This window comes from Barbus barbus (genome assembly GCF_936440315.1).
Source record: "Barbus barbus genome assembly, chromosome: 31".
Classification (NCBI taxonomy): domain Eukaryota; kingdom Metazoa; phylum Chordata; class Actinopteri; order Cypriniformes; family Cyprinidae; genus Barbus; species Barbus barbus.
This window is the reverse complement of record NC_136759.1, coordinates 7,777,341-7,801,064: the sequence shown is the minus strand read 5'-3', so window position 1 is coordinate 7,801,064 and position 23,724 is coordinate 7,777,341. Positions and strand designations below refer to the sequence as shown.

Sequence of the window (23,724 nt, the reverse complement as noted above, 5' to 3'; positions counted from 1 at the left end):
TGCTATATATTTATTGTATGCCTATTGTATGCTAAATGTACTCTCTCTCTCACTCTCTCTTTTCTCTCTCTATATAAATATATTTATAAATTTGTCAGTGAAAAATTTTATATTGATTAAAATATAATTTTAATAAATGAAATATTAATGTTAATTTACATATGTAACTGAAACTAAAACCATCATAAAATCCGTTGCTTAAAAAACTGTAAGCTATAATGAAATCAAATATCTATATATAAAATAAAGTTATTCTATTTTTTACTACATGCCAAGGCATCATTTCTAATTATTGTCTAGTTTAATTTGAAGCAGCGAAATAACTAAAACTAAATCCGGAAGAAAGGATAATAAAAATGTAAAAAAAAGAATAAATGAATAATGAATGAAAAATGTTAATTTATTGAAAATATGAATGTTAAGCAGATCTTTTCACTGTTTTTTGAAAGAAGGCTCTGCGTTGTACCTTGTTAATGGAAAGTGGCAGATTAATTTAAAAAGATTGAAAGGAAAGATTGTTTAAGATGTATTGCGCCAAAAAGTGTAAAGCAGAATTGATCTATTTATTCATACTTTAGCATGGTTGTCCAATCCAAAAAAAAAAAAAACGGCCTACCCAGTACTATCAAAAACTCACAGAGAGTCTCTTGACCTGTGGTTATTCGCTAAACTGGTCTACTATTAAAAATGTCCCTTTGGATACAGTTACCGTTGAGGACGGTGAACCGCAGAGTTCAGCCCCATATCACATCTCTGAAGTTGACAGTAACTTGGGCTCGATGTCTCTGTCAAGCTCTTTGCCTCTGGCTACTGTCGTATGATTGGCAGTCCGGAGGGACATTCAGGAACTGCCGCTATTATAATTTCCCAAAAGGAATGCACGGTCAGAGTAAGAAATGTAATACCATGTTTTGAAAGGGACCCAGAACCTGCATGGTTCTTAATGGCAGAATAAGACATTTCCCTTTAAAATGCATTTTAGAGTGTTTAATCGGGCTGTTTCCTGTTTAATTAGCACCACAAGTTAATTAGTCTGTCACTTAAGATCGGCTTTTGGTCAAAACCTTTCACTTTCTGCTGCCTCCTTGTGGTGGACTCCCACACACTTCCCTTTAAATCACAATGCACATTACTGCTGAAAAATTATTACTTGAAATCCGCTTTGGCTGAAAGCGTTGGTAGTAAAAGTCTAGTACTTGTCGAATTGATCTGGCTTCAGCCCTGTGACTAAGAAACCTTCACGAAGGTCATTAGAGAGACGCTGACAGACCTGTAGTGGAATAAGACTCACTTGCTGCCTGGAAAGAAAAAGACTGAAGGGTGCAAATTGTCATTGTTAAATTCCTAATTGCTGAGGCCCCATCTTCAAAGAACCCGCCGGTGACGGTGTGAGGTGGGCCGCTCCGTGCTGCTGGAAAGACTTTCTGGATCTGCAGGATTTTCAAGGACAGATAGTGAACGACTCATTGTGTGGTCCAAGCTGTCATCTAGTAATTTAAGAGTCCATTTTCTTTAGCATTTTAGGTTAAAAAAACGTAAGAAAAGCATATAGTTTATAGTTTTAGCAATTGCAGAACAATATCGGGTTATGCAATAAACATTGGCACTTACTTTTCTCTATTACATGAAAAATGCCTATATAAAAATGATTTCACAAACATCTCAGTGTGTTAAAAGACATCTAAAGCTCCAGTCAAGTGGCTCTCTCGAGGGAAGCAAAGGCCAAGTACAGAGAATTTCATTAGTTCTGCCAATTTTAGGTTAAGAGTTTGAATGGCCTTTTTACATCATTGGAAGAGTTTTCCACTAATGGGACCATCATTAGGGGGAACAAATGAAAGAAAAGAAGGGATTTTACAATGGAAAGAAAGAAGCCACATGTCTGGTGTCCATGATTCTGATCTGTCTGTTCAAAGATTTTCTTCTTTTCTATTAAATTACCATTGTAAGATTACATACATTGGCCTTGTATTCCCTCCATTGTTGTTTTTGTGCTTTACTTCTTTCTTTCCACTCACAGAGATTTCTTGTATATCATTCTGAATTACCTAATTGATATCTTGTATTTCATTGCATCAATTTTAAGATTACAAGAGCTATTGAGGGATGAATGAGGTTCATATGATACAAATGGTTTTTATTGTCTATTAAAAGAGCTTTGATCTGTTAGCTTGGGATGAAAGGTTTGTTTTTCTTCTGTAGTGCACAGTTAGTAGTGTAGTAAACACCATCTCGATCTCATCCACTTCCTTTAGGAGAGGTGAATTAGGCTGGCCTGGGGCCACTGTAAATGTTTTATCCATCCCATAAAAGCCTGGAAAAGATACTGGAACTCTTGGAAAGTCCCTACAGTCACAAAAGACGAGCTATTCCATCTGAGACTTCAAGAAATTAAAATTCCAAGTGTCGAATTTCCTGTTCCATGTGTGCTTTTAAGTGTTGGCCATGAAACCGGGACAGAATAGAGCTCATTAATAAGCTTTCTGCTGTCAGGAATGGAAAAGTGATGTAATATAATGACAAATCATAGTGATTACCTTCAGATTTAATCATGTGACATATCTATATTTAGCATTGCAGCTCTTTAAACACATTTTTTTCACAAGTGAAGTATGACCAACTTTCTTTGACCACAAGGACAGGTAATCATTAAAATAAAAAATTTAAGCACATATATTGCAGATACAGCACATTTTAATGCATATTTTCAACTAGGGGTGGCCGATATACTGGTAGACACAATTAACGATTAACATGAAAACTTATCAGTTTCATGTGTATTTAAAGGTGGGGTAAGCGATTTCTGGTAGCCAGTGTTGATATTTAAAATCACCAAAACAAACACGCCCCTACCCCAAAAGGGTCTCGCCCCTATTTTGATAGCTTCGCCCCACACATACGTAGCCTACGCAACCCAGGCAACAATTAGTTCTGTGAAACAAAGCAAAAGCAATGTTACACTGCGTCTACACCGGACACGAGCGGTGCGACAAAATATTATAAAAGTCATTATATTAGTGATGCTGTCTGCACTGGATGCTGCGCGGTATGTCAAATCCCTGACAGAAAACTCCTGCCACGTTCTATTTATGACGTGCTGACACACATTTCAAATGATTTTCAACGGTAGCTTTATTGCGTCCAGTGTAGGCAGACTTTAGCTGTTGCGGCGCTTCCGGTGTAGACACGTTGTTACTCACCTATCAGGAAGAAACAAAGCAACCTGGGTGTCCGATCACAGGCCTTCCGCTCCTTGAGTTCTCTCCAGCACTGGAAAGCTGATCCGATATTTACACGGGTCCTACTTCTTGCCTTATCGTCAGTGTTGCCAACTGCTTTCAATTGAAAGTAGCTAAAACTGGTAGCTAAATGTCACTAGATGACATCATAATGGCAAATTCACTGATCTATATAAAGATGAATATAGATCAGTGGGCAAGATGAGAACTTGGATAAAGTTTGTCCAAGAAGTTGCTATATTTGTCCCTAAACTTTTGAAAAAAGTCTCAAGGGGTGGGGAAGTCCAGCTACAAAATTGCTAAATTGGCAACACTGCTTATCGTTCCGCAGGCGTTTTCCTCTTTTGTTTTTTATTCGCCATCTCTATCTTTTTGTCGCTCTGCTCGGCTGTTCATTGAACGCCTCCACATCATGAGTAGACACGCCCCTTACTGCTGATTGGCTACAAGTTTGTTTTGGTATTCGGCCCCGACTCAGTTTTCAAATGCGTTTGTGAAAAATTACATCCCCCACATTTAAGCATTGTGGTTTAAAAGCAAGTGATTTTAAGCCATTGAAACACAATCAGCAGCGAAAGAGAATTCATGGGCGCGCTGTTAGAGAGGCGTGTTCATAAAGCGCAGGAGTGTTGAACAGTGTTATTTTTGCCAATTTATAGGTCTTGAATGGTTAAATATACACACTTGTATGTGTCAAAATAAGTATCCTTATAAACACAGGACAATTTAGGTCTTAAGTGAAAGCAAAGGTGAGAAAGAAAACACATGTGATATTGGATCTGGGCAGCTCATAAAGTGACAGCAGTCTAATATTCCTGCTGTCTGTCATTTATGTAAATCAAACAACAAAAGACAGACGATCTCTCACTGCTCTTGACTAAATCACATTTGTAACTTTGAAAAGAAGAAATAGATATTTAATTTACACAGTGAAGAATATGCAGTTTTTATACATTTGACTACTTTATACAATGTATGTAGCATTTCTTTTTTATTTGTTCTACTGTAGTTTTTGTCCTATTGCTTGTGATTCGTTTCTTATTTAATCGCTGACTGTTTACTTGACTGTTTTTTATTTAGGCTAGTATTAGTTTTCTGTGATATTGACACTGGTGACAAATGATCAAATTTCTTAAAAATTATATAAATTATATTGCTTATATAAAGCAATTTATTACCGTGAAATAAAATTGCTCATTGTGATATAAGATTTTGGTCATATCGCCCACCCCTATTTTCAACACTTTCATCAATCACTTAACCTGTTTACTCCAATGTGACATCCCCTAAATTAATGCACTATATTTTGCCCACCACATTTTAATTTAAAATAGGAAGAGCTTAGCATTTTTTCTTTTTTATGGATGTTTTTTTATGGAGCACAAAACACTTCAGAGTAAAATCAATTTTCGTTTAGTGTGTTGACTCAAACTCAAGAGTATTATTATCTTGTTTTTCTCCACGTGTGTCACTGTGATTTTTCACTGTCATGGCAGCTCAAATACGTTCCAGCCAAGAAATAAGTTGTTGATCTGCTGCTTGCCTATTACATGTGAGTCATATTTTGCTACTCATTGGAAATATGAGACTTACGCCGGCTTAAACCTTTGATCCTCGTTGGTGATCTTCTGTTCAGAAAAGAAAATTCCCATATATTATTTTCCCAGTAGGACTGTCGTGTCACACCAGTAACAAAACAGGCCACATCAGTAATGTTGTCATTAGCTGTGGTCAAGTAGGCAAGCTTTTCTTCTTTCTGCGTTTGTAAATATTCCACAAACATTGTGCTATTTTCCGTGAACCCAAGTTTTACATGTGGGTGGCAATCAGGTTGGGGCCATTTGTTCTTCATTTCCTGACTAAACAAATACACGGAGATCATTCTTCATTGGTTTAGACCTCATTACAGCGTGTTATCTGATGATACGCCGATATAGGAATTTATGCCATAAACTTTCTTGCTATATTTGAATTGTGTGTGAAATCTGTCTGTGAAGTAGATGTCATTAGCTGAAGGGTAGAAGGATTTCAGTTGACCGCTTGCAGATGTTTTGGCTCCTTACCCAGAGTTTTGTACCCATAAGTAAAGGAACAGTGACTGTATTACACAAGGAAAAACAAGGAGCCTCCTCTTCGATTCAATCCTTTTTTTTGTTCTTTTCTTTTCCAAATTGCCTCTAAATGAAGATTAAAAAGCAGTGCACATTGCAGAGCTGCTGAAGTTCAGGAGCCGCTGCAGTATGACCATTAATCGTGATCTTGTTTGTTTCACAAATTTTCTTAATCACTAGATTTTGGTTTATTTCATCCTCCTGCTTACAAATTGAATCCTGTGGAGTTAACTGTGGAAAATATGCGTAATGATACTCAAGAGTTTAAGAATGTCTTATCCATGGATTTGAGAATTTGGAAGTGAGAGGCGTAGAAAACAGTGTGGTGGTATCTGCCAGTGCTCTGAGGAATCATTTTCAGAGTCTTGGGGTTTTGATGCCAGAATTTAGATTTTATTATCAGAGACAATAAAACCGAGAGACGCTGCAGCGAAATCTCCCGACTGTCTGTTCATTCATGCTTAAATACAGGTTCTGCCCCTAAGGCGTGTTCTATACATTTCCTATACCGTTATTGCTTAGCAGTCTCCATCTGTTTCCTAGAGCAGACAATAGGCCCCAATTTATGTTACGTTAAAGGAAGAGACCCTATCATGTCAAAACAGGATGTGCAGCTTTACCTTACACCATACGTCTGCACATTCCATTCTTCTGCAGGCCTCTACACATGCAGGCAGATACAATTTTATAATAGTAGCATAACTTGATACATAAATGGCTGTTTTCACATTGATTACACTTGATTCATTTGTATTTTGATTAATAAAACTCTTCGACAACAGCTACTGTGAAAAAGAGAAAAGAGTGACGCATTAAAGTAGTAGGGGAAGTCGTGGCCTAATGGTTAGAGATTTGGACTCGTAATCCAAAGGTTGCGGGTTCGAATCTCAGGCCGGCAGGGATTGTAGGTGGGGGGAGTGAATGTCCAGCACTCTCTCCACCCTCAATACCACGACTGAGGTGCCCTTGAGCAAGGCACCGAACCCCCAACTGCTCCCCGGGCGCTGCAGCATAAATGGCTGCCCACTGCTCCGGGTGTGTGTTCACGGTGTGTGTGTGTTCACTGCTGTGTGTGTGCACTTTGGATGGGATAAATGCAGAGCACGAATTCCGAGTATGGGTCACCATACTTGGCCGTATGTCACGTCACTTAGTAACAGTTGTGGAAATCATTAAGTGAAAGCGGATAGATAGACAGACAGATAGATAGAAAGACAGATACACAAATCTCTCTCTCTCTCTCTTTATATATATATATATATATATATATATATATATATATATATATACACTCACCTAAAGGATTATTAGGAACACCATACTAATACTGTGTTTGACCCCCTTTCGCCTTCAGAACTGCCTTAATTCTACGTGGCATTGATTCAACAAGGTGCTGAAAGCATTCTTTAGAAATGTTGGCCCATATTGATAGGATAGCATCTTGCAGTTGATGGAGATTTGTGGGATGCACATCCAGGGCACGAAGCTCCCGTTCCACCACATCCCAAAGATGCTCTATTGGGTTGAGATCTGGTGACTGTGGGGGCCATTTTAGTACAGTGAACTCATTGTCATGTTCAAGAAACCAATTTGAAATGATTCAAGCTTTGTGACATGGTGCATTATCCTGCTGGAAGTAGCCATCAGAGGATGGGTACATGGTGGTCATAAAGGGATGGACATGGTCAGAAACAATGCTCAGGTAGGCCGTGGCATTTAAACGATGCCCAATTGGCACTAAGGGGCCTAAAGTGTGCCAAGAAAACATCCCCCACACCATTACACCACCACCACCAGCCTGCACAGTGGTAACAAGGCATGATGGATCCATATTCTCATTCTGTTTACGCCAAATTCTGACTCTACCATCTGAATGTCTCAACAGAAATCGAGACTCATCAGACCAGGCAACATTTTTCCAGTCTTCAACCGTCCAATTTTGGTGAGCTCGTGCAAATTGTAGCCTCTTTTTCCTATTTGTAGTGGAGATGAGTGGTACCCGGTGGGGTCTTCTGCTGTTGTAGCCCATCCGCCTCAAGGTTGTGTGTGTTGTGGCTTCACAAATGCTTTGCTGCATACCTCGGTTGTAACGAGTGGTTATTTCAGTCAAAGTTGCTCTTCTATCAGCTTGAATCAGTCGGCCCATTCTCCTCTGACCTCTAGCATCAACAAGGCATTTTCGCCCACAGGACTGCCGCATACTGGATGTTTTTCCCTTTTCACACCATTCTTTGTAAACCCTAGAAATGGTTGTGTGTGAAAATCCCAGTAACTGAGCAGATTGTGAAATACTCAGACCGGCCTGTCTGGCACCAACAACCATGCCACGCTCAAAATTGCTTAAATCACCTTTCTTTCCCATTCTGACATTCAGTTTGGAGTTCAGGAGATTGTCTTGACCAGGACCACACCCCTAAATGCATTGAAGCAACTGCCATGTGATTGGTTGATTAGATAATTGCATTAATGAGAAATTGAACAGGTGTTCCTAATAATCCTTTAGGTGAGTGTGTATATATATATATATATATATATATATATATATATAATCATGATATTAATCTGAAACATACCTAAAAGGAAGTTTTTTGGTCCAGCATCAGCTGAAAAGTGCAGATTTTCTTTTTCTTATGTTGTTTGTACATCTAAACAGAGAAGATGAGATGAGAAGACCAGAAGAGTTATGCTGCAATTAATCACTGATGCAAAAGCACATAAAGTCTTGGTGGCATGAAGACATTAAGAGAACAGACAAAAATCTTAGACAAAAGACATGAAAACCAAACCTGAAACCCTGTGAGCACAATAGGAGGCCTGCCCTTTTTTTTCTTGGGCTGCCAAATGTCATAGCCGGTAACATGTCTGCTGATGAAAAAACTGGAAAAAAAACACAGGTCCACTCGCATTTGATTATTTTGAGCACATTTGTTTGTGTATTCAAGTGTCTTTATGTGTGTGTCTGTGTGTGTTCCTTCAGGTGCCAGAGCAGTGGGAGAGATCTGTGGAGAGACTCACTCAACTCACAGTCGCTCTCATCAGAGACAGAAATGCTGCTCTCACTGGGCAGCTGCTTCATGCCTGAAACTGAAGCATGAGAAGATGTGCTACTGTAGACAACCAGGATGTGGCCTGTGGACTCACAAAGACAGAAGCACGGAATCTAAAAGGTCAAAGAACATTTGTAAATGAAGGCTTTTCAGTATAAAATAAATTAGAAAAATGAGTGGCGGTGTGGCTGACGGTCATTGTTTGGATCAATTGATTGATTTGATTCTTTAGGTAAGATTTCAAGGTAGTCATTTTTAACTCCGAATTTAATTAAGTGCCTGGTTTGCCTAGGCTCATGTACATCAACACACAAGCACAATCAAACACCTCTCTAAATCCTTACATTTATTTGTAAAAATTTAGTTTAATAAAACAAATAAAAAATAACTATTTCTGTTTTATCTTTAGGTGCTAAATCTTGTTATTGAAAGCTTGGTCTCACATTTAGGTTGTCTCTATATTTAATGAAATGCTGCCATCTTGTGGAGGGGTATGAAGATTTTCTGTTGTGCATCACAGTTGGTAATTGCATTGGTTTGACATCACAACCTAAAATCCCTTTAGTAACCTATTCAGTGAATGTTTCTTTAATTTAAATGTAAAAATCCTTATTATTTCTACTAGTATTTCTATTTGCACACAGAGCAGACTATCTGATTCTTGAAGTTGAAGGATCAAGGAAATCTCTATCAATTAAAAGAGATAGTTGTGATGTGATCAATTTAATTTGAATGTTTTAGGTCAGTCAATTTTTGGATAAAAAATTACAAATGTTTTTGTTATATTTATATTTCAACTAAATCCTGTTCTAAACTTTCTATTCATCAAAGAATCCTAAAAAGTAAAGAATAACTAAATGTTTTACACTTTCCACAAAAATGTTAAGCAGCACAACTGATTTAAACAATTGACAACTTATTGAGCAGCAAATCAACATATTAGAATTATTTCTGAAGGATCATGTGATACTGAAGACTGAAGTAATGCATATATATTTCAAATTTAAATAATAAACTTTTTCCCCTATGTCTTTTTCAGATGATGTTAAACTTGTGGTTTCCTAATAACCTGACCCTGAAAATCCTTCACAGGCCTCCTTACGTGATGCAGATCATGAGCTCTCCAATTTGTTCTGTAGGCCGGCTTTACACCCACTCAACTGGGAAGGCCCTGGTGACCACATTTCATAAATTTAGCTTTTTTTATAGCTTAACCCCTGTCTGACGAAAACAGGATCCCGGACGAGCCCCCAAATTTGCGTCTTGACTCTTTCTCCTGTGCTCACCGCAGATTGCTAATTGATTATGGCCTTGTGCTTCCTCTCCAATGAGCGTGCGATAATTGTGGCGGGTAGTTAAAGTCACTTCCTGTGTCTGAGTGTTGGCTCAACGTGAAGGCCTTCTACAGACAGACCAATCAGGAGCTTGTTCTTGCCATTTTAGTTTCCATGGCGTGAATGGCCGACAACCCCAGTTTTTTCTAGCTTGACACAGTTTACTCAATCTTAGCGTGTCTTGAGTTATTTCTACAATTTTAGTTCTAGTGAAAATATGCAACCACTTTGGTTCTTCATTCATTCAAACAAAGTTTCTGTCACCTTCTCTTGCATAACTTTTCTCGCTTAACCAAACTCTCTATTTTTTTAGCTGTGTAATTCGTTCCACATTTCTGCGTGTACACATCTGAAAGTGAGTGGGTTGGTTTTTCGGCTGCCAGCGGGGTACCGAGAGCGTATCTCTGTGTGAAGTCTGAGGTTTTGACTGAAATGGATTAACCTTTCAGATGTTCAGCAACATGTCATGGACATTTCTGAAATAACTTAAGATGGAGTGAAAGTGAGAGGATCAGGTTTACACTTTATCCTTTTGAATTTGATTACATGGACAAAGGGGAAGTGACCATATCAATATTTTTGGATGATGTCCATAGCAAGGCCAATTACAATAAAACATACACTACCATTCAAAAGTCTCACCAAGGCTTCTTTTATTTAAACAAAAATGCTGCAAAAATGAAATATTATTAGTATTAATATATTTTACAGTTTTATTTATTACTGTGATGGCAAAGCAGCCGTTACTCTAGTCTTCAGTGTCACATAATCCTTCAGAAATCATAATAATATGCTGATTTTATTTTTGTGGAAAACATGATAGAGTGTTTTTTTTCAGGATTCTTTTGTTTAAAGAGCAACGTTTATGTGAAATAGTAATATTTTGTAATATTACAAATGTGTTTACTGTCATTTTTGACTAATTTAATGCATTGTTTGCTGAGTATGAAGTATTAATTTCTTAAAAAAAGCTATATATAGTTATGTTCACAAAAATTGTTCAGGAAAAAATGTGGAAAATATACCCTATCTACACTTCTGTTTAGTTGTCTCATGCTTAAATTGTAGACAAGGCATTTTTGCCAGTTTGATAAAGCCAGTTACAACTGTTGAAGTCTATGAAGGATGATCACAGCCTAATATAATATTGATTGTTTTTTCTGTTATTTATCTGGTTTTCCCCATGTTACACACCAGCATCCTCTGAGGCTGCAGAACAATGGCATGTCTGGATCAGTTTTAGACAATATGATTCATGTTCATTTGCTTGTACAGCTCTGAGAGTTCGTGTGAAACGTTCTGAGAAAACCGCTAACCAGGAACAGCTGTGAAACGGTCAAGTAAACGCTCGCCATATTTATGCATGAGAGAGGTTTCACTTGTTTTCCTCTGGCGGAGCTGCACCATGTAAAATGCATGGGGTGCTGGGGTAGATGAGGCTTACGGCAGGGTTTTGCTCCATTCTTGACGTTCATCAGTTTCTTATGGTTTGCTTGCTTGCAGATTTTCTGGTGAAATTGTCTGGCTCGTATCATAGAGCTAGAACTTTCAAGGATTGTAAGAACAAGAAGACAAAGCCTTCCCTCGTGTTTTAAGGAAATGTTTACTATAGCATCTTAGAAAGAGACCCTCATTATCAACTTTATTTAAATAGAAAAATTTACATTTCATTCATTATTAGTTCTCTTTTGTATTAATAACAGCATGTATTTGAGCATTTACAGGGTTCCAGATGGATGAACAGACATGGACTTGCCAGAGAATAAATCAGGTGCACAACTATAAGAAATATTTAATGTTAGACAAGATATGAATGCAGTTCAAAGGGTTTCATGCTATACATTATTATATATTCTAAATATTATTTACAAAGAGAAACTGAGATATGAAGCAGGCTAGACTTTTGAGCACCACAGTTCTAAACCCTTTACAACTTGTTTCAACTGTAGAAAATATTATGGCGATAAGTTTTGATACAAATGTGAATGATTTTTTTTTTTTGCTTGATGTTTCTGAATGAAACTTGAGCATCAGAAGCTGAAGAGAGGTGAACCTTTTTCTCAAATATGCCTTGTGGTCTGTTCAGTTGCCTCCTACTGGTCTGCAAAGATGATTAATGACCGAACATCTCTCAAATTCAGCACCTCTCTCTTGTGAAATCAGAGAGACTCTTGAGAATCATTTGCATGCCCGACACGTGTAAATTTGATTTTGTGAATGCTTTGCTGTGTTTGTTTTGGCCATGTTTCATAGTTACTCTACGTTGCCATTTCCTAGGCCAAGTGGATTATGAAGGAATCAACATTAAGAATGGTGTTTCCTCAGATTTTCTTTTAAATAATTTGTAAAACTGTATTAATTCAGCTAAAAATGAAAATTCTTTGATTTTCTCACCTTCATGTCATTCCAAATCTGTGATGTTCCTTTATTTAGTGAAATACAAAAAAAGATATTTTGAGCAATGTTTCAAATGTTTTTATCCTTGACAATGGAAATCAATGGGCTCCAGAACATTATAAGGACAAAAAAAGCATTTTTCTAAATACCTTTTATGTTCAAAAGCCTGCCATTGACGTCTCTCCATATTGTGTAGTCACAGCGTGGTACGAAGCACAATTACAGCAAGCGTTTTTAAATCCTGACGTCTGTGATTTTACAGATGTGATTGTGTCAGCACCACATCGGGTGTAACAAAATCCTGTCTGACAGCCATTTAGGTCATTTCCTCTCTTTAAGACCCCGTATTACAGCTCTCTAAAGGTAAAGGCTGCCCAGCGTGTCGCCTGACGAAATTGGGAATGTTGGGTAATCTAATTAGAGGGCAGGACGGGGGCCCATGGGGCCACAGACTGTGGTGAAGCAGGGAAACACTCGCCCTAAAGCTGCACACCGCAGGCTGGCTGTGGTAATGTCTGAGAGGCTAATTCTTCCTCATGAGGAAAAACAAGACCTTTTCTGGAGGGGACAGACACATCCCTGCCCCGACCACAGAGATAGAGAATCACTGACCCTGTGTGGAGTGAGTCAGTCTTCCAGTCGGAATAATTTTACTAGTAAAAGAAAAAAAAAAAGTTACACTAAATTTGACCATATTCTGTGAAATTTAATGGGATGATACATGTAATTTGATTGAAGAATTGTGGTTTCAGTAGTGAAAAGTATTATATATAATAGAAGAATGAAGAACAAGACCATTGTTGTTTGTGTAGAGTAAAATATTTTTTTTATTCTTTCTTTTTTTGGTAAATATATAACACAAGTTAGCATGTGATTTTACAATGGAAAAAGAGTAAAAATACCTTTTTTCCCCTTGTATTATTATGCACATCATGGTGTTTTATGTATTTAGTTAATTTATTCGTTCGAAGTTTGATGTCTATTGCATTGTTTATTGTTAGTTGAAAACCAGTTTAAATCATTATGTGCCTTTTTATTTTACCACTTGTTTAGTGGTAAAATAAAAATAAAATAAAAATAGTGTTTAATGAACAAAGCAGATTTAAGTAGTTCAGGTAGGTATGTTTATTGCATTATTTCTTTATTTTGAAAACATTATGTGGCTTTTAATTTGACCATATTATGGCAAGTAAATGTCAATGTACATAGAAAATTTAAGTAGATATAGTTCATTCTTGAAAGGTTTTGTCAGCAGATATTTAACTATTAATTTTTTTTTTTGTAAACAGTGAACATACTGGGGAAAAAACAGTGGACAAGATGGTATAAAAGAAAATAAAGAGAGCATGAAGCAATGCACAAATACAGAAAGAGAGGGTAAGACAGGAGTGATTTATGTCCTGCTATTGAGAAACTAAAATAAATCCAAACTCTGTGAGAGAAACATACAGTACGGACCGTAAAACACAAGACATGCTCGGCCGCTTTCCCTGTCTTAACCTCAGAAGCTTATGCTCCCTCTCCGCAATGTCAAAGCCAATAATTTAGGTTTTTGTCTTTTAGGAAATCATTTGAGTTGGAAAGGACGTTGTTTTCTTCAGCCCAAGTTTGTTGTCTGTTTGAGTTTTGGAGGTCATTTTTTGGAAGTCATTTTTGTCAGCATTGTGAGTCTCTTTTGGAGTCTCTTGTTGGAGTCGCAAAACATTAAGTTGTGGTGCTAATTTTGGAGGTGCAGGTTTGCATCTGGCCTTTGCCAGGTGTTTCTCTGCGATGATAAATGCTAAACTATAGCTCAATCAGTGATGAGCCCATTTTATTTCGACTAATCAAAACGCTCAATAAATGCGATACACTTCATTTAGAGAGAAAATAACACTGTGTGGGGCGTTTGATCAAAACTATTTACACAATACGCCACAACTGTGGCATAAGCATCGAGGGATTCAAAGGCCTTCGTGTCTTGGCGAACTTTGATATGCACACACACTCAGAGACACGTTCATTATCTGCTTCCGTCCGTCTTTTTAAACTGTTTATTTATGAAGGTGGAAGGATAATGATGTCTTGATTACGCAGCAACAGGATTTGCCTTTGTGCGCTCTGTGAATGATGTGAAAGTGCAGTAAATAATTCATCCGCTTGATTTGTGACACTGTCAGCAAAGTTTGTTGCTCTCAGGAGCAGAACACCAGATTGAGATGGGAGAATCCACGAAATTCAAGGCTCAAATGAGAAAAGAAAAGAGGATATATTCTGTGGCGATTGTTAGAAAAGTATCTAAAATGCAATCTATTTTATAAAAATACAGAAACTATGGAAGCTAATTTCTGCTACAGAATAAAAAAATTAAAAAAAAAAAGGTAATTGCATCTTTTAGTTGCAAGAATTGCGAGATGTAAACTCAGAATTCTGAGAAAAAAGTCATAAGTGTGAAATATAAACTCAGAATTGTTAAATATAAACTCGGAATTCAGGAAAAAAAGTCAAAATTGGGAAATGTGAACTCAGAATTTAGGAAAAAAGTCAGAATTGAGAGATGTAAACTCATAATTGTGAAATATAAATTCAGAATTGTGAGAAAAAAGTCAAAACTGTGAAATGTAAACTCAGAATTCTGAGCGAATTCTGAGTTTATCTTGTGACTTTTCTTGTGATTTCTGAGTATACATTTTGCAATTCTGAGTTAATATCTCGCAATTCTGACTTTTTTCTGGATTCTGAGTTTACATTTTGCAGTTTTGAGTTAACCTCGCATTTCTGACTTTTTCTGGATTCTGAGTTTACATGCAATTTTGAGTTAACGTCTCGCATTCCTGACTTTTTCTGGATTCTGAGTTTACATTTCATAATTCTAAGTTAACATCTCGCAATTCTGACTTTATCTGGAATCTGAGTTTCCAATTTGCAGTTTTGAGTGAACATTTCACATTTTTGACTTTTTTCTGGATTCTGTGTTTACATTTCACAATTCTAAGTTAACATCTTGTAATTCTTACTTTTTCTGGATTCTGAGTTTCCAATTTGCAGTTTTGAGTGAACATCTCGCATTTCTGACTTTTTTTCTGGATTCTGTGTTTACATTTCACAATTCTAAATTAACATCTTGTAATTCTGACTGTTTCTGGATTCTGAGTTTACAATTTTGAGTGAACGTCTTGCATTTCTGACTGTTTCTGGATTCTGTGTTTACATTTCACAATTCCAAGTTAACATCTCGCAATTTGACTTTTTTTCTGAAAAAATTCTGATCTTGCAATTCTTGCAATTTTTTTTCCCTGCCATGGAATAATAATAAAAAAAAAAGGTACAGGGTTATTACAATATTTCTTCTTGCATAGCTCACTTTTCACACAACCCCCCCCCCCCCCCCCCCCAAATAAATCTCAAAGTTCTGACAGTATCTTATAATTCTGATTTTTTTTTCACAGAATTGAGAGAAAAAAGTCTGAATTCTGAGATATAAAGTCACAATTGATCCTGTGGCAGAAACAAGCTTCTATAGTTGTTCTGCTTAATATTTTCGTGGAAACTGTGATACTTTCTTTTTTCCATATTCTTTGATGAATAGAAACAGAACAGTATTTTATTTAACAGAAACATTTTAACATCGGAAAAGTCTTTTTTGTCACTTTTGATCAATTGAATGTGTCTTTGCTAAATAAAAGTATTAATTTCTTTGCCAAAAAAACAAAAAAGCAGTTTTAGTTGATGATATGATGGCTGTGACTCAACAAATTACACAGATCTGTCATTGTGGGCCCAAATTTACACCCCATGCTCTCTTTATAGCTGCTGCTTGCTTTTGGGTGAGTGTTTTTACACACGTTTTGTGATCCCTAGCATTTCCACTACATCCATGTGTGGTTGACTCCATTTCCTGTGAAAATGTCATGGAAACTAGAGTTTTGATTTTTCCTGCTTTGTTCTGCCTTGGAAAGCGGACTAACACATGCTTGGCAAATGTCTGTTCGAGTTTCCAAATTCCAGAGAAAGTACAGAATCTTGTTTCATTGTTTCATAATGCAGTTCTAATGAAGCACGCTCACGTCCCTTCGAGATCGTCCTACGCTTCGCTTTCCGGTGAGAAGTTATTCTACGCCCCCATCTGTCTGACAAAACTCCCTATTGTTCCTTAAGTCATGAATTGTATTCAAACTCGGCCAAGCGACCTGACAATGAGGGATGCCTCTGTGAAGTGAAGTTCACTGAATTTTTTGTGCGTTACAGTCATCCACATCTGCAATATGCAGGCAAATGGCCTATTATAAGAAAGTTTTATAGAGACTTTCTTTTTGTCCCCACAAATATTCCTCATCTCTCTCTCGGACCAGCCAGGCAGATGCTGGGTCAGACAGGAAGTTTCTTCCCCTCGCTCTCTGTTCTTAATGAATCTCTGGAGAGGGTCTGGATAGGGGCTGGACCTGGATCTGTCTCTTCCGTTTAAACCTTACGCTTCATTCTCCCGCCCTGCTTATGTAACCCTCATACGCTCAGTAAAACTCGCCTGAGATTCATCATGTCAAAAAAACTCGGGCCAGAGCAAGCAATGGTGCGACTGATACTAATATGAAGCAAAGGGTGCTGAAATCACTGGATTTTTAGTGGTTCTGACTATTTGATCATACAAATCCTCAACATCATGTCTTTTTTATTACAGCAACTTGGCATTTTGAATCATTTTGCTGTCAACAAGTTGAAATAGATTCATCATTCTATATATTATTACGGTATGCTTAATCATAATGACAATGCGAACTCGGTAGGATTCTCTGATATTTCCCACAGTACCTGACTGAGACCATGGATGAAAGCATCTTACGCTGATTTTACTGCTAATCCACAGCATGTGCTTCAAACTAGGGTCCAGGCTAATCATTTTAATGAAAAAAATTAAAAAAGCTGTTAAAGGATTAAACAAAGTAAATATGCGTATAATATACATATAATATTAACATTGTTTTTGAAATTCTCTTATGCTTACCAAGGCTGCCTTTCTTTGAGCTAAATTTTTACAGTAAAATACCTTAATTTTCTGAAATATTATTACAATTTAAAATGTGCGTTCTATTATAATTTATTTTAAAATGTAATTTATTCCTGTGATCAAAGCTAAATTTTCAGCATCATTGCTCCAGTTTTCAGTGTCACATGATCATTCAGAAATCATTCTAATATACTGGTTTTGTTTTAACATTTCTTATTATATCAATATTTCATCATTTATTTGAAATAGGAAAGTCTTTTGTCACTGATCGATTTAATGCTGCATCATTGAATAAAAGTAATTTCTTTCATTTTTTAAACTTATAATTTATATATATTATAACTAATAATAATTAAATATTACTGTTTCATTTTTCTTTCTTCCTTTATTGTAAATTTATTGTGTATTTACACCGCCATTCAAAAGTTTGGGATCAGTAAGATTTTTTTTTTTTTTTTAAGAAGTTTCTTGTGCTCAGTTTCTCTATTTTAATATACTTTAAAATATAATTTATTCCTGTGAAGCAAAGCTGAATTCAGACTTCAGTGTCTCATGGTCCTTCAGAAATCATATTAGAATATTAGAATGATTTCTGAAGGACCATTCCATGCTGCGTCACAGAAATAAATTATATTTTAAAGTATTTTAAAATAGGAAACCAATACTAGAAATTGCAATAATATTTCACAATACTGTTTTTTTTTTTTCAATTTATGAGCATAAGAGAGACTCATTAAAAACATTAAAAATCTTACTGATCCCAAACTTTTGAATAGCAGTGTATTTATTGTTTAAAAGATGTATTTCCAGGTTTAGACATCTAATATGTGACCCTGGACCACAAAACCAGTCATAAGTAGCTGTAGCAATAGCCAAAAAATACATTGCATGGGTCAAAATGATTGATTTTTCTTTTGTGCCAAAAATCATTAGGATATTAAGTAAAGATGATGTACCATGAAGATATTTTGTAAATTTCCTACTGTTAATATAGCAAAGCTTAATTTTGGTTTAGTAATATGCATTGCTAAGAACTTCATTTGGAAAACTTTAAAGGCAATTTTCTCAGTATTTTGATTTTTTATTTTTTTTTTGCAGCCTGAGATTTTCACAAAGTTGTATCTCGGCCAAACATTATCCTATCATAAACCACACACACAGCTTATTTATTCAGCTTTCAGATGATGTATAAATCTCAGTTTAAAAATATTGATCCTTATGACTGGTTTTGTGGTCCAGGATCAAATATAACACAAAATAAATGAGTCTTTATATATATATATATATATATATATATATATATATATATATATATATATATATATATATATATATAGCAGCTTTAATATTTTACTAAGGGGTCTCTTGCAAGGGAATCATTTTATTTGAGGGTCTTTGGCATCGAAAGCTTTAAAACCCCCCAAAAATTCTATGCAATGTCTGTCAAGCTCTAAATAGGACAAAACACTTTAAAAACTTAGTTAAAAACTTGAAAATGAATTAATATTTGTGATCATTTCAAATTTAAGAGTCAAATTTTTGTTTTTCTTTTTGGAACTCAGAATTGATCTATTTGTGTTCTAGAAAAAAATAATGGCCTGCAGGTTGGATGAGGGTGAGTAAATAATGATTAAATATAGTATAAATAAAGTATTTTCTTTCAGTATTTATAAGTGGCCTATTCTTTTAATGTTAAGCAGGCACACATACAGTATGATATATCTTTGCAGAACGCTGTCTGAGGAGACACAAGTCCAGCGCTGACTGATCTGGCAGGAGAGATCGGGACTTTCAAGTGGATGCCGAAGTGTTTTCGATATCCTTCTATTGTCCCGAGCCTGCGTCACGACCCTTGCACAAGGATGGAGATGGGATCGAGTTAGAGTTGGCTATTAAACCACAGGCTTGATTAGAGGATGATGGGATTGTCCTGCAGAAAAATGGGGAAATGCTTAAGAGCTCCACTTCCCACTCTCAGGCAAGACCAACCAGAGTAATGCCTCCCTTGAGAACTGCTTGTGTGTGTGTGTGTGTGTGTGTGTGTGTGTGTGTGTGTGTGTTTGACCCCAGTGAGGACAAAATATGCATGGGTCAGTGAGTTCTGCTGGGCTGGATCACAGTATGACTGACAGCATAAGGAGGTTAACCTGCTATTTTAGCTTGGCTCTGTCTTGGCTGATGCGCGTCTGTTTAATGGAAATTATGTTTGCCATACCAAAGAGACATTTAGTGGTAGCGTATCCGCCAATGTGGACAAACATAATTATGCTGTCAATATATATCACAGTATTTTTTTGATATTTTCTTACTTTATGGTGCTTAAATATAAAACATTTGCTGGCAACAGAATAAATTCACATAATAGTTCCTGTACACAAACATTTCTAATTTATTGCATTAAAAAATTGATCAAACAAACATAAAATTATTAGAAGGAGATTAAATGAAATGGTCTATTGATAGAAAAATATATATTTTCAATTAAATAATTTAACAATGTACTATTTAATATTACATTTCATAAACTTTACTTTTTTTTTAGAATTTAATTTAATAAAAAAAATCTGTGCACCACTCAACTTACATCACCACAAAAAGTATCTATTATTGTTGTTATATTTTTCAGTATAAAAAGAGGGAAAAAAACTTTTTGTGATCATTCAAGTTTGAGTGGTGTGCGGGATTTATATATTTTTTACTTTTATATTCTACTTTTATCCCATACACCGATTTGGATATGCGAGGCACTATGTTATTTTAATTAAAATAATAAAATATATATTTTTTAATTTACAACAATTTTATAAATATAATAAAATACTATTGATTTGAATAATTAAATGCTGAATTAATAATTATTACTAGGAGTAATTAAATATTTAATATATTTAATTGTTATACTTTATTATATTTAAATAAATCATTTAAATGTGGGTTGATGAAGTGTTCTGATTATGTCATGTAATTTCTCAATTATTATTATTTCTGCATTATTTTAAAAACTAATATTTTTCTGCATAGCAGTTTGAGTAGAAATTAAAATGTTAAATAATTATTTATTTAGTAGTCTATATGGTATGCACCCTTTTTTTAAAGAGCAGCACACTTGATTAGTGACCTAAAATTAGTGCAGAAACTTAAAAAATTTAAATAATAATTATTTTGTTGTATTGAAATGTCTCAGAATAAATAAAATGAAATGATATTTCCAGCTTTAATTAAAAAAAAAAAAAAAAAATCTCAGATTTTTAGTATTCTTAGACTATTGGATGCTTTAAAATCTGGCTGCCATATCAGCTCGATGAGTGTAACCAGGCAGTTCACACCAATAACACACCAGTAGAGGTCAGCAAGGCCATTTACAGATTAAACACAGTCTGACTAATTATTACTGGTTGATGAGAAACTAAAGACAAAAGCTATAGATTAATGGCCATCATACTTCAACTTGAATGGCACTTAAATAGCGTATAAAGACAGGGTCCAACATCACATGTGGTTTTTTCCTGATGAAGTTCTACCCTCACATTGAGAATCCATTAGTCCTCTATAGGAAGAAACCTCCCAAGCCCCCTATTAAGGACAAGGAGTCTCCAGCACTCTGGGATTTGGCCTTCTTCGTAGGCACCGACAGCGAGAAGGAAGCCATTAAATCATAAAATGTTGACTTCACTTTTTGAAATGAAAGGATTTATTAAAACAGTATGGTGGACCGGGGGGTACAAAAGACTTTTAGTGATGTATTTGGCTGTTACAGTCTTCAAAACCATTTGTGGCCGGAGAAACCGGTGGGCTCGACAAAATTAATTGGAGCGTGTGACAAACAGCAGAGAGAGTCGGACTTTACAGTCAAATACTTTCACGATTTATTAGACACAAATTGTACCACCAACACAAGGAATAGCATGGAGGCTTTTTACTGCGTTCAGTGCGTGTGTAAAGCACACCTCCCAGATCATCTCTGAGGACACATTCATAATGCTGCAGTGGAATCCGTGGCTGCTGGGTTTAGTACACAACATCAGTACGCATCCCTATAAGTGTGTGTGTGTGTGTGTGTGTGTGTGTGTGTTTGTGGTGAACTAGAGCAACTTGTGCATCAGTAGATCTATTAGATGAACACACACACTACTTCCTCTGCTCAGTTGTGCATTTAACAGCTAATTCATTGAGTTAAGTTTAAATTAATTTAAATTTAAATTAAATTAACATTTATAAATAATTTAGTTTAAATAAAACAATATTTGTATTATTTTCAGCAACGAGTTATAAAAGTACCCTATTTTTTAGGGCACTGTACTCAAGAACATTTTAAAGATGTTATTTATTTATTAGAAAAGGATATTTAAATTCCATTTTGAATTAAAATCAGATATATTTATATGATTTTCAACAAAAGCTAGGGGTACAAAAGTACCATATATATATATATATATATATATATATATATATATATATATATATATATATATTTTTTTTTTTAGAGATTTAAGAGAGGCACAGAAAACAACTCAAAATTGCATTTATAATCTGATTATTTATTTGTTTGTTTTGTTTTAAATAAAAATATTTATTAAAAATAAGATGTTCAAATTCAAATGTAATAATATTGTAATAGATAAAATCAGAAGTAAAATTATATGATTTTCACCAAAGGTTTTATTTATTTATTTATATTTATTAGAAAAATATATTTAAATTCCATTTTCCATATCAACAAAAGCTAGGGGTACAAAAGTACCATTTTTTTTTTCTCTCTCTGAAACATTGCATTTATAATCTCAGATTATTTATTTACTTAGTTCAATTTAAATAGAAATATTTATAAAAAACAAGATATTTGAATTCAAATTTAATAAGATAAAATATTTATATGATTTTCAACAAAGGTAGGGGTAGAAGAATACACTTTATTTATTTGGAATTTTAATTTAGTTAAAAGTCATTTGAATTTTAAAGACCAAAAGAAAAAAAAATGACAAACTGGAGAATAAAACATTTTAACTGGACAACAACCTAGCAAACACTTGTCTTTAATTGATAGAGGACAGACTTCTTTGTGGTCTTCTACCAGGATGTGATTATGAGAATCATTTCAGTGTGGCAAAACTGTCCAACAGATGTTTTTGAGATTTTGACAGCACATCAAATATTTCCGAGCGCAATAGCACTGTAACTGTGTATCCACAAAATCAATTCCATCTCTAAGCTATCTGCATTGTACTGCTGCACATCTTATTCAGTGGAATTTACAGTTGGTAAATGTTTGTTAAATATAAATGTAATTACATGCTATTGTTTGTACTGCAGACTGATGACATAAACATGAATCAGTATGTTTTAACTTTTTATATCAACAGAAAATGCAACACTTATGAGAGCCAGAAGAATGCAACTGAAAAAGAATTTTAAGAGTTATTTCACAGTATGATAATTTAATGTGTGCATGTATAGAAGAAGGATGTCACTGTGCAGTTTAGAAATATGATTATTGTCTTGTCAGATGTTTTGTGCAAGTACTTTAAATAGCATCAACAACAGAAACGTATGTACAGCAGCATGCGCGAAAATGAATTGAAATTGAAAAAGTCCATCGTTTAAGCGAACCCAGACTGGATGACTGTTTTCCATCTGATATTTACATGCTCTCGAAGTCTACTTTTAATTCCAGTTACTCTTCACTGCTTTTTGTAGAACAGATGCAGACACCTCCTTTCATTTCAACTGTTTGTAAAACTTATCTATCTTTTATCCTGCAGAGATAAATGTATCACAGTAAAGCTGGTGTTCTGTCTTGTATTTTTTGCGTAATTTGTGTAGTGCTAGAGATTTTTCAAAATGCATATGAGCAGTCAAATTATAGTAGTTGAAATGCACAATCTACAACTATTAAAAAAGGCATTTATAGAGCAATTATTTATGCATTATAAAATCATGAATTATAAAAGCATTAATTTAATTCTATAATTATTATGCATTATGTTTTATATTAATTAAAATACTAAAATTGTTTAAAAATTAATTGGTCACACTGTAGGAACATATTTTGTAAATAACTGTAGGAAAAAAGGTGATTAATTTTTTTTTTTTAACTGGACATGAGATACACTTTTCATTTATATAAATTTGAATCTAAAATATTTGTGATATTAAAATTATGCAGGTCATTATATTACTGCAGATCTAGATTAAGGTTGATATTTTCCATGTGTTTTGATGCAGAAATATTGAATCTGTGTTTTTCTTTATAGAACTGCATTAATTTGATTTTGACTTTTGTGCTTTGGGAAGAGAGTAGAACCCAGAAAACTATTTATTTAGTTCACATTTTGTTCAGAATTTGTTCAAAGGCTTGTTAAATTGAACTGTTACAGACCAAGAATTTTAAAAAAAAGTTGTTTAAACTGTACAAATATTTTTAATATTATGTTTGTTTGTTTTTTAGATTTTACAAAGCAAAATGGAAATCTCCCCGCAGAAGCTGCTGATGTTTGATTTGATCTTTGAAGACTCAACATGTCGCACTGTTGGTAATGTATCTTTGATTTTTTTTTATCTCTTGCTCCCTCTCTCTTTCCTTCTATTATGTGTCTTCCTATGCAAATCTTATCT

The 23,724-nt window shown here is 35.0% G+C and overlaps 1 protein-coding gene across 1 annotated transcript in view; it reads left to right on the top strand.

Moving 5' to 3' along the window:
- The window catches only part of crppa (CDP-L-ribitol pyrophosphorylase A), a 31,577-nt gene extending 22,779 nt beyond the window's left edge, over nucleotides 1-8,798 (top strand). The window contains exon 10 of the mRNA XM_079388132.1: nucleotides 8,328-8,798. Within this exon, the coding sequence (XP_079244258.1) occupies nucleotides 8,328-8,432 (105 nt within the window). The 3' untranslated portion in view covers nucleotides 8,433-8,798. The remainder of the gene's footprint in view (nucleotides 1-8,327) is intronic.
- The last annotated feature ends 14,926 nt before the right edge of the window (nucleotides 8,799-23,724 follow it).